The sequence below is a fragment of the Pristiophorus japonicus genome, unplaced genomic scaffold, assembly GCF_044704955.1.
Source record: "Pristiophorus japonicus isolate sPriJap1 unplaced genomic scaffold, sPriJap1.hap1 HAP1_SCAFFOLD_894, whole genome shotgun sequence".
In the NCBI taxonomy this organism is placed as follows: Eukaryota; Metazoa; Chordata; class Chondrichthyes; family Pristiophoridae; genus Pristiophorus; species Pristiophorus japonicus.
In genome coordinates this window covers 88,142-101,645 of record NW_027254818.1, presented here as the reverse complement: position 1 = coordinate 101,645, position 13,504 = coordinate 88,142, and the positions used below count along the sequence as shown (strand labels likewise).

General features: G+C 45.9%; 1 protein-coding gene across 1 annotated transcript in view; it reads left to right on the top strand.

Moving 5' to 3' along the window:
- The window catches only part of LOC139257681 (zinc finger protein 585A-like), a 63,805-nt gene extending 54,370 nt beyond the window's left edge, over nucleotides 1-9,435 (top strand). Inside the window, exon 5 of the mRNA XM_070874569.1 lies at nucleotides 8,447-9,435. Coding sequence (XP_070730670.1) covers nucleotides 8,447-9,435 — 989 coding nt within the window. The remainder of the gene's footprint in view (nucleotides 1-8,446) is intronic.
- Nucleotides 9,436-13,504: the final 4,069 nt, after the last annotated feature.

The window sequence follows — 13,504 nt, the reverse complement described above, 5'->3', positions numbered from 1 at the left end:
TCAGTCGCAGCCCTACCCGGTCCAGTCTGCATAGCACCTCCTCCAGGTTGTGGAGGTGTTCTTCAGTATGGGGTGGAGGTAATGTCATGTATTCAACCAGCATTGTAACCCGTGATGAGATGTCGTCCTGAAAAACCACTGTCCCTGGAATCGACTTGAGGAGGCTTTCCATATTTCATTGGAAGATCGCGGCGGCCGAGCGAAACTTGAACAGACATCTGTTGTACTCAAACAACCCCTTGTGTGTCGTGATGGTGGTCAGCTTCTTCGACTCACTCACCAGCTCCTGGGTCATGTAAGCTGAGGTCAGGTCCAATTTTGAAAAAAGTTTGCCACTGGATAGCGTCGCAAAGAGGTCCACCGCTCTCGGTAGTGGGTACTGGTCTTTGAGTGACACCTGATTGATGGTGGCCTTGCAATCACCACATATCCTGACCGATCCATCCGCCTTGAGCACCGGCACAATCGGGCTCGCCCAGTCACTGAATTCGACTGGCAAGATGATGCCTTCCCTCAGCAGGTGGTCCAATTCACCTTCTATCTTTTCCCGCATCACGTATGGCACTGCTCTGGCATTGTGGTGTACTGGCCTGGCATCCGGGTTTATGTGAATCACTACTTTGGCCCCCATGAAAGTGCCAATGCCGGGTTGAAATAATGAGTCAAATTTGTCCAGGATCTGTGAGCATGATACTCACTCCACAGACGAAATTGCATTGACATCGCCCCATTTTCAGTTTATGACAGCAAGCCAATTCCTCCCCAGTAGTGCGGGACCATCCCCCACGACAACCCAGAGTGGCAATGTTCTCTGAATCTTTGTGGGTCATGACTACCGTGGTGCTGTCTAGCACCGGAATGATCTCCTTTGTGTATGTCTGTAGCTGCGCATCAATCGGCAATAATTTTGGCCTCCTGTCTTTGGACACCCACAACTCTTCAAACTGTTTGATACCCATCAGCGACTGGCTGGCCCCCGTGTCTAGCTCCATCGATACTGGGATGTCATTGAGGAGCACTTTCATCATTATCGGTGGCGTCCTGGTGTATGAACTGTATACATGCTCCACATGAACTCGCTGAACTTCAGCTTCCAGCGATATCCCCCAGTCTACTCAATCTATCATCATAAGGTAACCCCCTCACCTCCAGAATCAGCCCAGTGAATCGTCTCTGTACCCCCTCCAAAGCTAGTATATCCTTCCTGAAGTAAGGTGACCAAAACTGCATACAGTACTCCAGGTGCTTCCTCACCATTACCCTGTACAGTTGCAGCAGGACCTCCCTGCTTTTGCACTCCATCCCTCTCGCAATGAAGGCCAAAATTCCATTCGCCTGCCTGATTACCTGCTGCATCTGCAAACTAACTTTTTGGGATTCATGCACAAGGACCCCCAGGTCCCTCTGCACCGCAGCATGTTGTAATTTCTCCCCATTCAAATAATATTCCCTTTTACTGTTTTTTTCTCCAAGGTGGATGACCTCACATTTTCCGACATTGTATTCCATCTGCCAAACCTTAGCCCATTCGCTTAACCTATCTAAATCTCTTTTCAATCTCTCTGTGTCCTCTACACAACCCGCTTTCCCACTAATCTTTGGGTCATCTGCAAATTTTGTTACACTACACTCTGTCCCCTCTTCCACGTCATCTATGTATATTGTAAACAGTTGTGGTCCCAGCATCGATCCCTGTGGCACACCACTAACTACCAATTTCCAACCCGAAAAGGACCCATTTATCCCGACTCTCTGCTTTCTGTTAGCCAGTCAATTCGCGATCCATGCTAATACATTTCCTCTGACTCCGCGTACCTTTATCTTCTGCAGTAACCTTTTGGGTGGCACCTTATCGAATGCCTTTTGGAAATCTAAATACACCACATCCATCTGTACACCTCTATCCACCATGCTCGTTATATCCTCAAAGAATTCCAGTAAATTAGTTAAACATGATTTCCCCTTCATGAATCCATGTTGCGTCTGATTGATTGCACTATTCCTATCTAGATGTCCCGCTATTTCTTCCTTAATGATAGTTTCAAGCATTTTCCCACTACAGCTGTTAAACTAACTGGCCTATAGTTACCTGCCTTTTGTCTGCCCCCTTTTTTAAACAGTGGTGTTACATTAGCTGCTTTCCAATCGGCTGGTACCTCCTCAGAGTCCAGAAATTTTGGTAGATTATAATGAATGCATCTGCTATAACTTCCGCCATCTCTTTTAATACCCTGGGATGCATTTCATCAGGACCAGGGGACTTGTCTACCTTGAGTCCCATGAGCCTGTCCAGCACGACCCCCCTAGTGATAGTGATTATCTCAAGGTTCTCCCTTCCCACATTACTGTGACCAGCAATTTTTGGCATGGTTTTTGTGTCTTCCACTGTGAAGACCGAAGCAAAATAATTGTTTAAGGTCTCAGCCATTTCCACATTTCCCATTATTAAATCCCCCTTCTCATCTTCTATGGGACCAACATTTACTTTAGTCACTCTTTTCCGTTTTATATATCGGTAAAAGCTTTTACTATCTGTTATTATGTTTTGCGCAAATTTACTTTCGTAATCTATCTTTCCTTTCTTTATTGCTTTCTTAGTCATTCTTTGCTGTCATTTAAAATTTTCCCAATCTTCTAGTTTCCCACTAACCTTGGCCACCTTATACGCATTGGTTTTTAATTTGATACTCTCCTTTATTTCCTTGGTTATCCATGGCAGTTTATCGCTTCCCTTACCGCCCTTCTTTTTCACTGGAATATATTTTTGTTGAGCACTATGAAAGAGCTCCTTAAAAATCCTCCACTGTTCCTCAATTGTGCCACCGTTTAGTCTGTCTACCCAGTCTACTTTAGCCAACTTTGCCCTCATCCCACTGTAGTCCGCTTTGTTTAAGCATAGTACACTCGTTTGAGACACTACTTCCTCACCCTCAATCTGTATTACAAATTCAACCATACTGTGATCACTCATTCCGAGAGGATCTTTTACTCGGAGACCGTTTATTATTCCTGTCTCATTACACAGGACCAGATCTAAGATAGCTTGCTCCCTTGTAGGTTCTGTAACATACTGTTCTAATAAACAATCCCGTATGCATTCTATGAATTCCTCCTCAAGGTTACCCCGTGTGATTTGATTTGACCAATCAATATGTAGGTTAAAATCACCCATGATTACTGCCTTCCTTTTTCACATGCCTCCATTAAGCCCTTCATTATTGCCTGCCCCACCGTGAAGTTATTATTTGGGGGCCTATAAACTACGCCCACCAGTGACTTTTTTCCCTTACTATCTCTAATCTCCACCCACAATGATTCAACATTTTGTTCATTAGACCCAATATCTTCTCTCACAACTGCCCTGATATCATCCTTTATTAACAGAGCTACCCCACCTCCTTTCCCTTCTTGTCTATCTTTCCGAATTGTCAGATACCCCTGTATGTTTAATTCCCAGTCTTGGCCACCTGCAACCACGTTTCTGTAATGGCCACCAAATCATACCCATTTGTAATGATTTGTGCCGTCAACTCATTTACTTTATTTCGAATGCTGCGTGCGTTTAGGTAGAGTGTTTTAATACAAGTTTTTAAACCGTGATTTTTAGTTTTGACCCCTCCTGCAGCCCCTTTATATTCATACATATTGTCCCTTCCTATCACCTTGTGGTTTACACTTACCCCAGTGCTACTCTGCTCTGTTGCCTCCTGCCTTTTGCATTCTTTCTTGGTGTGCTGTTCATCTGAGCTCTCACCCACTCTAACTAGCTCAGAGCCCTCTCCTGTGTTTCGAATACTCCTTGCATTGAAGCACCGAGATTTTATGCTTGCCTTTTTATTACACTTTGACCCTTTTGAATTTTGCTGTACAGTGGCCCTTTTTGTTCTTTGTCTTGGGTTTCTCTGCACTCTACTTTTACTCATCTCCTTTCTGTCTTTTGCTTTTGTCTCCATTTTGTTTCCCTCTGTCTCTCTGCATTGGTTCCCATCTCCCTGCCATATTAGTTTAACTCCTCCCCAACAGCACTAGCAAACATTACATGTTGGGGCATGCCCAATTGCCCTTGTCTGCCTGGAGAACTGTGTGCTGCTTTAACAATGTTGAATCTCTGTCCCAACCATTACTTCACACAGTACCTCTCGTCTGTTCTGCTAGTGGCCATGCTCGCGTGGTTTAAATCCCATCCTCGTCGCCATTGATATGTCCTTACTATACAGTATAAATGCATGCGAGGCCCATGCTTGAGAGAAGGTCAGTCTGTGACCTGTCCTTTATTCCTTAGCACTCAAGTGATGGAAGTGAGTGAAGCTTCCCCTTTTATACCTGAAGGTCCAGGTTAGGAGTGTCTCCCACAAGTTCACCACCTAGTGGTCATTGTTCTCACAGTGTACAACTTAGGTCAGATTATACATGGGTTGCTATGCTGGTTGAATATATGAGAGATTGCATTTAGAATATTGGGGCATTTTACTCTAGGACAGATGTCAAGGCCATGGAGGGAGTGCAGAAGCGATGCACTGAGATGATACTAGGACCAAGACGATTTAGTTATGAGGAGCGAGAAACTGGGTCTTTTTTCATTACAACAAAAAAGGATAAGAGATGTGAGGGGCGTGGGAGGTGGGGGGTGGGGGGCGGGCGGTGGTGGTGCTTCAAATGATCGCACACTCACTGTCCTTCAGGATCTGTGTCCAGGGGAGAAGCTGATGGGTTTATCTTATATCATCTTTCGATTATAAGATGTGTTCATCGATGGGAGTAACAAGTGTCAGCACCAAACACTCTCCGGTCCGGTACAGCATGGGGTTAGATACAGAGTAAAGCTCCCTCTACACTGTCCCGTCAAACATCCCAGGGCAGGTGCAGCATGGGGTTAGATACAGAGTAAAGCTCCCTCTACACTGTCCCGTCAAACATCCCAGGGCAGGTACAGCATGGGTTAGATACAGAGTAAAGCTCCCTCTACACTGTCCCGTCAAACATCCCAGGGCAGGTACAGCATGGGTTCGATACAGAGTAAACTCCCTCTGCACTGTCCCATCAAACGCTCCCAGGGTAGGAGTCCCGCCCCTCGGGCCCCTCGATTGGTTGAGGACCTGCCGCCACCTCAGCCTGCAAAGCCCCGCCCACTCTCTCTCTATTGGTCGGAGCTCACGTCAGTCACGGTCGTGGCGTTGATCACGTGGCTCAGTCCAGCTCCCTGCAGGAGACCCCGTGCTGCTGCCGCTCGGACACTGCGCTCGGTGCCGGGGGGCGCAAGGAAGCTCCGGTTTGTATTTTATTTTTTATTTATCTTCCTATTTGCGCTTTTATCCGCTATTTATATGAAAAAATTTCCACTGGTGATCCGGGCTCTCAGGCGGGACGTGTACTGAGCATGCGTGGGGTGCATGCGCGGTGTCAGACACAACTCCGCGCGGGGACTGTCAGAATGGTGACATCACTGACTGGTGACATCACAGAGGGAGGTCACGTGGCCCATCGAGCTCGCCGGCTCCCTGCAACAGCTCCTCAGCTCCTCCCACTGCACCGCCCTGTCCCCGGAGCCCTGCACTTTGTTTCTCCTTCACATACTCATCCAACTCCCCTTGAAAGCCGCAATTGAGTCTCCCTCCACTACCCTTTCAGGCCGTGCATTCCAGATCCTAACCACTCGCTGCATAAAAACGTTTTTCTTATGTCACTTTTGTTTCTTTTTCCAATCACCTGAAATCTGTGTCCTCTGGTTCTCGGCCCTTCTGCCACTGGGAACAGTTTCTATCTGCTCTGTCCAGAGAATCATAGAAGTTTACAGCACGACAGGAGGCCATATCCAGCCTAATCCCACTTTCCAGCTCGAGGTCCGTAGGTTACGGCACTTCAAGTGCACATCCACATACCCTTTAAATGTGATGAGGGTTTCCGCCTCTACCACCAATTCAGGCAGGGAGTTGCAGCCTCCCCACCCACCCCCCACCCACTGTGTGAAGACATTTCCCCTCAAATCCCCTCTAAACCGTCTACTAATTACTTTAAATTTATGCCTACTGGTTGTTGACCCCTCTGCTGAGGAATATAGGCCCTTTCTATCCACTATATCTAGGCCCCTCATAATTTTATACCCCTCAATGAGGTCTCCCCTCAGGCTCCTCTGTTTCAAGGAAAAGAAACCCAGCCTATCCAATGTGTCCTCATAGCTAAGATTCTCCACTCACGGCAACATCCTCGTAAATCTCCTCTGTACCCTCTCCAGTGCAATCACGTCCTTCCTGTAATGCGGTAACCAGAACTGCACGCAGTACTCCAGCTGTGGCCTAACCAGTGTTTTATACAGTTTAAGCATAACCCCACTACTCATGTCTTGTGTGCCTCAGCTAATAAAGGCAATTTTTGCATGCTCTCGGCGATGAGACTCGAGGTGCTCAGTGCCCTCCCGAATGCACTTCCTCCACTTAGAGTGATCTTGGGCCAGGGACTTCCAGGTGTCAGTGGGGATGTTGCACTTTATCAGGGAGGCTTTGAGAGTGTCCTTGTAATGTTTCCTCTGCCCACCTTTGGCTCATTTGCCGTGAAGGAGTTCCGAGTAGAGCGCTTGCTTTGGGAGTCTCGTGTCTGGCATGCGAACAATGTGGCCTGCCCAGCAGAGCTGATCAAGTGTGATCAGTGCTTCAATGCTGGGGATGTTGGCCTGGTCGAGGACGCTAATGTTGGTGCGTCTGTCCTCCCAGGAAATTTGTAGGATCTTGCAGAGACGTCGTTGATGGTATTTCTCCAGCGACTTGAGATGTCTACTGTATATGGTCCATGTCTCTGAGCCATCTCGAGTCTCAAAGCCGAGAGCATGCAGAAATCAAGCGTGGGCAGCGGAAAGAGCGTGCGGCAAATCTGTCCCATCCACTTCTCTCAATGACGATCTGTCCCACCTGTGACAGGGACTGTGGTTCTCGTATTGGACTGTTCAGCAACCTAAGGACTCACCTTAATAGTGGAAGCAAGTCTTCCTCGATTCCGAGGGACTTCTTATGATGATGAATAAAGGCAAGCATTCTGTATGCCTTCTTAACCACCTTATCTACCTGGCCTTCTACCTTCAGGGATCTGTGGACATGCACTTCAAGGTCCCTTTGTTCCTGTACACTTCTTAGTGTCCTACCATTTAATGTGTATTCCCTTGCCTTGTTCACCCTCCCCATTACCTCACACTTCTCCAGATTTAATTCCATTTGCCACTGATTTGCCCACCAGACCAGTTGATTGATATCTTCCTGCAGTCCGCAGCTTTCTTCTTCATTATCAACCAATTTTAGTATCATCTAAAAACTTCTTAATCATACCCCCTATATTCAAGCCTAGATCATTGATGTATACCACAAAAAGCAAGGGAACCAGTACTGAGCCCTGCAGAACCCCACTGGAAACATCCTTCCAGTCACAAAAACATGCATCAACCATTTCCCTTTGCTTCCTGCCTCTGAGCCAATTTTGGATCCAACTTGCCACTTTGCTCTGGATCCCATGGGCTTTTACTTTCGTGACCCATCTGCCATGTTGGAGCTTATCAAAAACCTTGCTAGAATCCATATACACTACATCAAACGCACTGCCCTCATCGACCCTCCTTGTTACCTCCTCAAAACATTCAATGAAGTTGTCCAGACCGCTCAGGATTTGGAACAGCTCGATCAAATCTTCTCTTAACCATCTCTGCTTCAAGGAGAACAACTCCAGCTTCTCCAGTCAATCCACATAACTGAAGTCCCTCATCCCTGGAATCATTCTCATAAATCTTTTCTGCACCCTCTCTTAAGGCCATATATCCCTCTCAAAGTGTGGTGCCTAGAATTGGGCACAATACTCCAGTTGAGGCCGAACCAGTGTTTCATACAGGTTCATCATAATAGCCACACTTTTGTACTCGACACCTCTATTCATGAAGCCCAGGATCCCGTAAGCTTTTTCAACTGCTTTCTCAACCTGCCCTGCCACCTTCAGCGATTTGTGCACATATACCCGCAGGTCTCATTGTTTATGCAGCCCCTTTAGGATTTTACCCGTTAGTTTATATTTCCTCTCCTCATTCTATTGCAGCCACCATTACTGTTGGTCCTTTCAACCAATCTGTGCAGCAGCTGGGCCTGAAAATCAGCTTCACTGCCGCTGGGCTGGGAAAGGGGGACAGGAGGCAAAATTCTCCCTCTTACCCCTTTTATAAACTCGCTTTACAGGATTTTAGAAGTGGAGCATTTACAGACTGGAAGCTCAGACCAAACATCACATCAGGATCAGTCGCTCAAGTCATCAGGACCTGAATATCATCGGCCTTTGCACATGGCAGGGGAGAGCAGTGATCGCAGCGCGGACAAACTGCACACGTGTTCCGTGTGTGGACCCGGATTCAGCCGATCGCCTGACCTGGTGAGACACGTGCACCATCACACCAGGGAGAAACCGGGTCAAGGTGGGGATGGCGGGAAGGGATTCAGTTCCCCGTCTGTGTCGGAAGTTCATCGGCGCAGTCACACCGGGGACAATCCGTTCATCTGCTCAGTGTGTGGGAAGGTATTTGTTTATCCATCCCACCTGCAGACACACCAGCGAGCTCACACTGACGAGAAACCATTTCAGTGTTCTGACTGTGGGAAGAGCTTTAAAAGCCCCCACAATCTGAAGCAACACCAGAATGTTCACACTGATGAGAGACCATTTAAATGTTCTGACTGTGGGAAGAGCTTTAAAAGTTCTGGGGAGCTGAAGGCACACCAGCACCTACACACTGGAGAGAGACTGTTCACCTGCTCCCTGTGCGGGAAGGGATTCACTCTGTCATCCAACCTGCTGAAACACCAGCGAGTTCACACTGGAGAGAGACCGTGTAAATGTTCTGACTGTGGCAAGAGCTTTATAATGTCCGGGGATCTGAAGAAACACCAGAGAGCTCACACTGGGGAGAGGCCGTTCACCTGCTCAGTTTGTGGGAAGGCATTCACTCTGTCCTCCAACCTGCTGACACACCAACTTGTTCACACAGATGAGAGACTGTTTAAATGTTCTGACTGTGGGAAGAGCTTTAAAAGCTCTGGGGATCTGAAGAAACACCAGCGTGCTCACACTGGGGAGAGGCCATTCACCTGCTCCGAGTGTGGGAAGGATTTCTGTGATTCATCCAACCTGCTGACACACCAGCGAGTTCACACAGATGAAAGGCCGTTTAAATGTTCTGACTGTGGGAAGAGCTTTAAAAGGTCCGGGGATCTGAAGAGACACCAGTTTGTTCACACTGGGGAAAGGCCGTTTACCTGCTCAGTGTGTGGGAAGGGTTTCAGCGATTCATCCAACCTGCTGACACACCAGAGAATTCACACTGGGGAGAGGCCATTTATCTGCTCAGTGTGCGGGAAGGGATTCCCTCAATCATCCCAGCTGCTGAGACACCAGCGAGTTCACACTGTCCTGTAGTGCAGGGCCCAGCAGACAGTTGGAGCGATGTGGGATACGGGTGTCGCAGGCAAGGCCACCATTTATTGCTTCCCCTTAATTGCCCTTGAGAAGGTGGTGGTGAGCCACCTTCTAGAAACACTGCAGTCCGTGTGGTGTTTTTGCAGAAGTTTGGAATAATTCAGTGTCTTGCTCGGCCATTTCAGAGGGCAGTTAAGAATCAACCACATTGCAGTGGGTCTGGAGTCACGTATAGGTCAGACCGAGTAAGGGCGGCAGATTTACTTCCTTAAAGGACATTAGTGAACCAGATGGGTTTTTACGACAATCCGCTAGTTTCATGGCCACCATTACTGACACTCGCTTTATTTAATTAACTGAATTTAAATTCCCCAGCTGCCGTGGTGGAATGTTTTATAAATTCTTGTACTGCTGGTTAATCTTTAAGACTGTTGTGGTGATGATTCCCTTGATTTGACTGTTCAGAAGAACATAATAGGAGCAGGAGTAGGCCATCTGGCCCCTCGGGCTTGCTCCACTTTTCAATAAGATCATGGCTGATCTGATTTGGCCTCAACTCCACTTCCCTGCCCTCTCCCCACAACCCTCGACTCCCTTATCTTTCAAAGATCTGTCTATCTCCACCTTAAATATATTCAATGATCCAGTCTTCAGAGCTCTTTGGGGTGAAGGATTCGAAAGATTTACAACCCTCTGAGATAAGAAATTCTTCCTCATTTCCATTTTAAATGGGCAGCCCCTTATTCTGAGACTATGCTCCCTAACTCTAGATCCTCCATGAGTGGAAACATCCCCTCTGTATCTACCCTGTCAAGTCCCCTCAGAATCTTACACGTTTCAATAAGATCACACCTCATTCTTCCAAACTCCAATGAGTATAGGCCCAACCTGCTCAACCTTTCTTCATATGACAACCCCCTCATCTCAGGCATCAACCTCGTGAACCTTCTCTGAACTGCCTCCAATGCAAGTATATCCCTCCTTAAATAAGGAGACCAATACTGTACGCAGTACTCCAGGTCTTACCAACTGTACAATTGTAGCAGGACTTACTTATTTTTATACTCCATCCCCCTTGCAATAAAGGCCAACATTCCAGTTGCTTTCCTGATTACTTGCTGTACCTGCATGTTAACTGTTTGAGTTTCATGGACAAGGACCCCCAGATCATTCTGTACTGCAGCATTTTGTAATCTCTCCTCATTTAAATAATCATTTTATTTTTTTTTCTAGCAAAGTGGATAACCTCACATTTTCCCACATTATACTCCATCTGCTAATTTTTTGCCCACTCACTTAGCCTGTCTATATCCCTTTGCAGAATCTTTGTGTCCTCTCAACTTGCTTTCCCACTTATCTTTGAATCATCAGCAAATTTGGTTACATTACACTCGGTCCCTTCATCCAAGTGATTGAGAAAGATTGTAAATAGTTGAGCCCCAGCACTGATCCCTGTAGCACCCCAGTAGCCAATGTGAAAATGACACATTGATCCCGACTCACTGTTTTCTGTTAGTTAGCCAATCCTCTATCCATGCTAATCTATTATCCCCAACCCTACAAGCTCTTCTCTTGTTCAGTAACCTTTTATGTGGCACCTTATCGAATGCCTTCTGGAAATCCAAATACACCACATCTACTGGTTCCCCTTTATCCACCATGCTCATTACATCCTCAAAGAACTCCAACAAATTTGTCAAACATGATTTCCTTGCCATAAAACCATGATGGCTCTGCTTGACAGTATTATGCTTTTCTAAATGTCCTGATATTACTTCCTTAATAATGGACTCCAGCATTTTCCCAATGACAGATGTTAAGCTAACTGGTCTATAGTTTCCTGCTTTCTGTCGCACTCCTTTCTTAAATAGGGGCTTTACATTTGCGGTTTCCCAATCCGCTGGGACCTCTCCAGAATCCAGGGGATTTTGGTAGATTACAACCAATGCATCCAATATCTCTGCAGCCACTTCTTTTAAGACCCTAGGATGCAGGCCATCAGGTCCAGGGAACTTCATAGAATCATTGAGGTTTACAGCACGGAAGGAGGCCACTTCGACCCATCGTGTCTGTGCTGGCCAACAAAAAGCTATCCAGCCCAAATTACCCATCTCTAGTCCCATTAGTTTGCCTAGTACATTTTCTCTAGTGAAAGAGATTGTTTTAAGTTCCAACCCCCGCCCCCCACCCCCCGACACACAATAGCCTCTTGATAATCAATTATTGGGATACTTTTAGTGTCTGCTACTGTGAAGACCAATGCAAAATATTTGTTACTGGTCTCTGCCATTTCCCTGTTTCCCATTATTAATTCCCCAGTCTCATCCTCTAAGGGACCAATGTTTATTTTGCTACTATCTTCCTTTTTATATACCTGTACAACCTCTTACTGTTTATTATATTTCTTGCTAGTTTACTCTCATAAACTATCTTCACTCTCTATCCTTTTTTTAGTTGTCCTTTGCCGGTTTCTAAACATTTCCCAACCCTCTGGCTTTCCACTATTCTTTGCAACATTGTATGCCGTTGTTTTCAATTTGATACCATCCTTTACTTCCTTAGTTAGCCACGGATGGTTTATGCTTCTCTTTGAGTCTTTCTTTCTCACTGGAATATATCTTTGCTGAGAGTTATGAAATATCTCCTTAAATGTTTGTCACTGGTTATCTACCGTCTTACCCTTTAATTTATCTTCCCAGTCCACTTTAGCCAACTCTGCTTTCATACCTTTGTAATTGCCTTTATTTAAGTTCAGGACACTAGTTTGAGACCTAGTTTTCTCACCCTCAAACTGAATTTGAAATTCTACCATGCTATGATCACTCTTCCCAAGTGGATTCTTTACTATGAGATCATTAATTACTCCAGTCACATTACACATTACCAGATCTAAAATAGTCTGCTCTCTGGTTGGTTCCACAACGTATTGTTCTAAGAATCCATCCCGCATACACTCTATGAACTCTTCCTCAAGGCTATCTTTGCCAATTTGACTTGTCCAATCAATATGAAGATTTAAATCACCCATGATTATTGCCGTAACCTTCTTGCAAGCCTCCATTATTTCTTGATTTATACTCTGTCCTACAGTGTAGCTACTGTTAGGGAGCCTGTAGACAACTCTCACCAGTGAATTCTTCCCCTTATTATTTCTTATCTCCACCCAAACTGATTCTACATCGTGATCTTCTGCGCCAATATCATTTCTCACTACTGCACTGATCCCATCCTTTATTAACAGAGCTACCCCACCTCCTTTTACTTTCTGCCTATCCTTATGAGAATGCAAATACCCCTGAATATTCAGTTCCCAGCCTTGGTCACCTTGCAACCATGTCTCTGTAATGGCCATCCGATCATAGCCATTTATTTCAATTTGTGCCATCTATCTTGTTACGAATGCTGCTTGCAGCTGGTGGCATTCATGGTGTTACATAGAATGTACAGACAGAAACACACCATTCAGCCCAACTGGTCCATGCCTGTGTTTATGCTCCACACCCACTCTACCTCAATTAACCCGAACAACATATCCTCCAATTCCTTTCTCCTCATGTGGCTTCCCCTTAAACACATCTCTGCTATTCACCTCAACCGCTCCTTGTGGTAGCGAGTTCCACATTCTCATCACTCTCTGGGTAAAGAAATTGCTCCTCAATTCCCTCCTAGATTTATTAATGACTATCTTATATTTATGTTCCCATAAGTCTAATGAGATTCTGTTAACACAGGAAGAACACAAGAAATAGGAGCAGGAGTCGGCCATTTGCCCCCTCGAGCCTGCTCTGCCATTTAATAAGATCATGGCTGATCTGATCATAGACTCAGCTCCACTTCCCTGCCCGATCCCCATAACCCTTTACTCCATTATGGCTCAAAAACCTGTCTATCTCCATCTTAAATATATTCAATGACCCAGCCTCCACAGCTCTCTGGGACAGAGAATTCCAAAGATTTACAACCCTCAGAGAAGAAATTCCTCCTCGTCTCAGTTTTAAATGGGCGACCCCTTATTCTAAGACCATGCCCCATAGTTTTAGCTTCCCCTATGAATGGAAATATTCTCTCT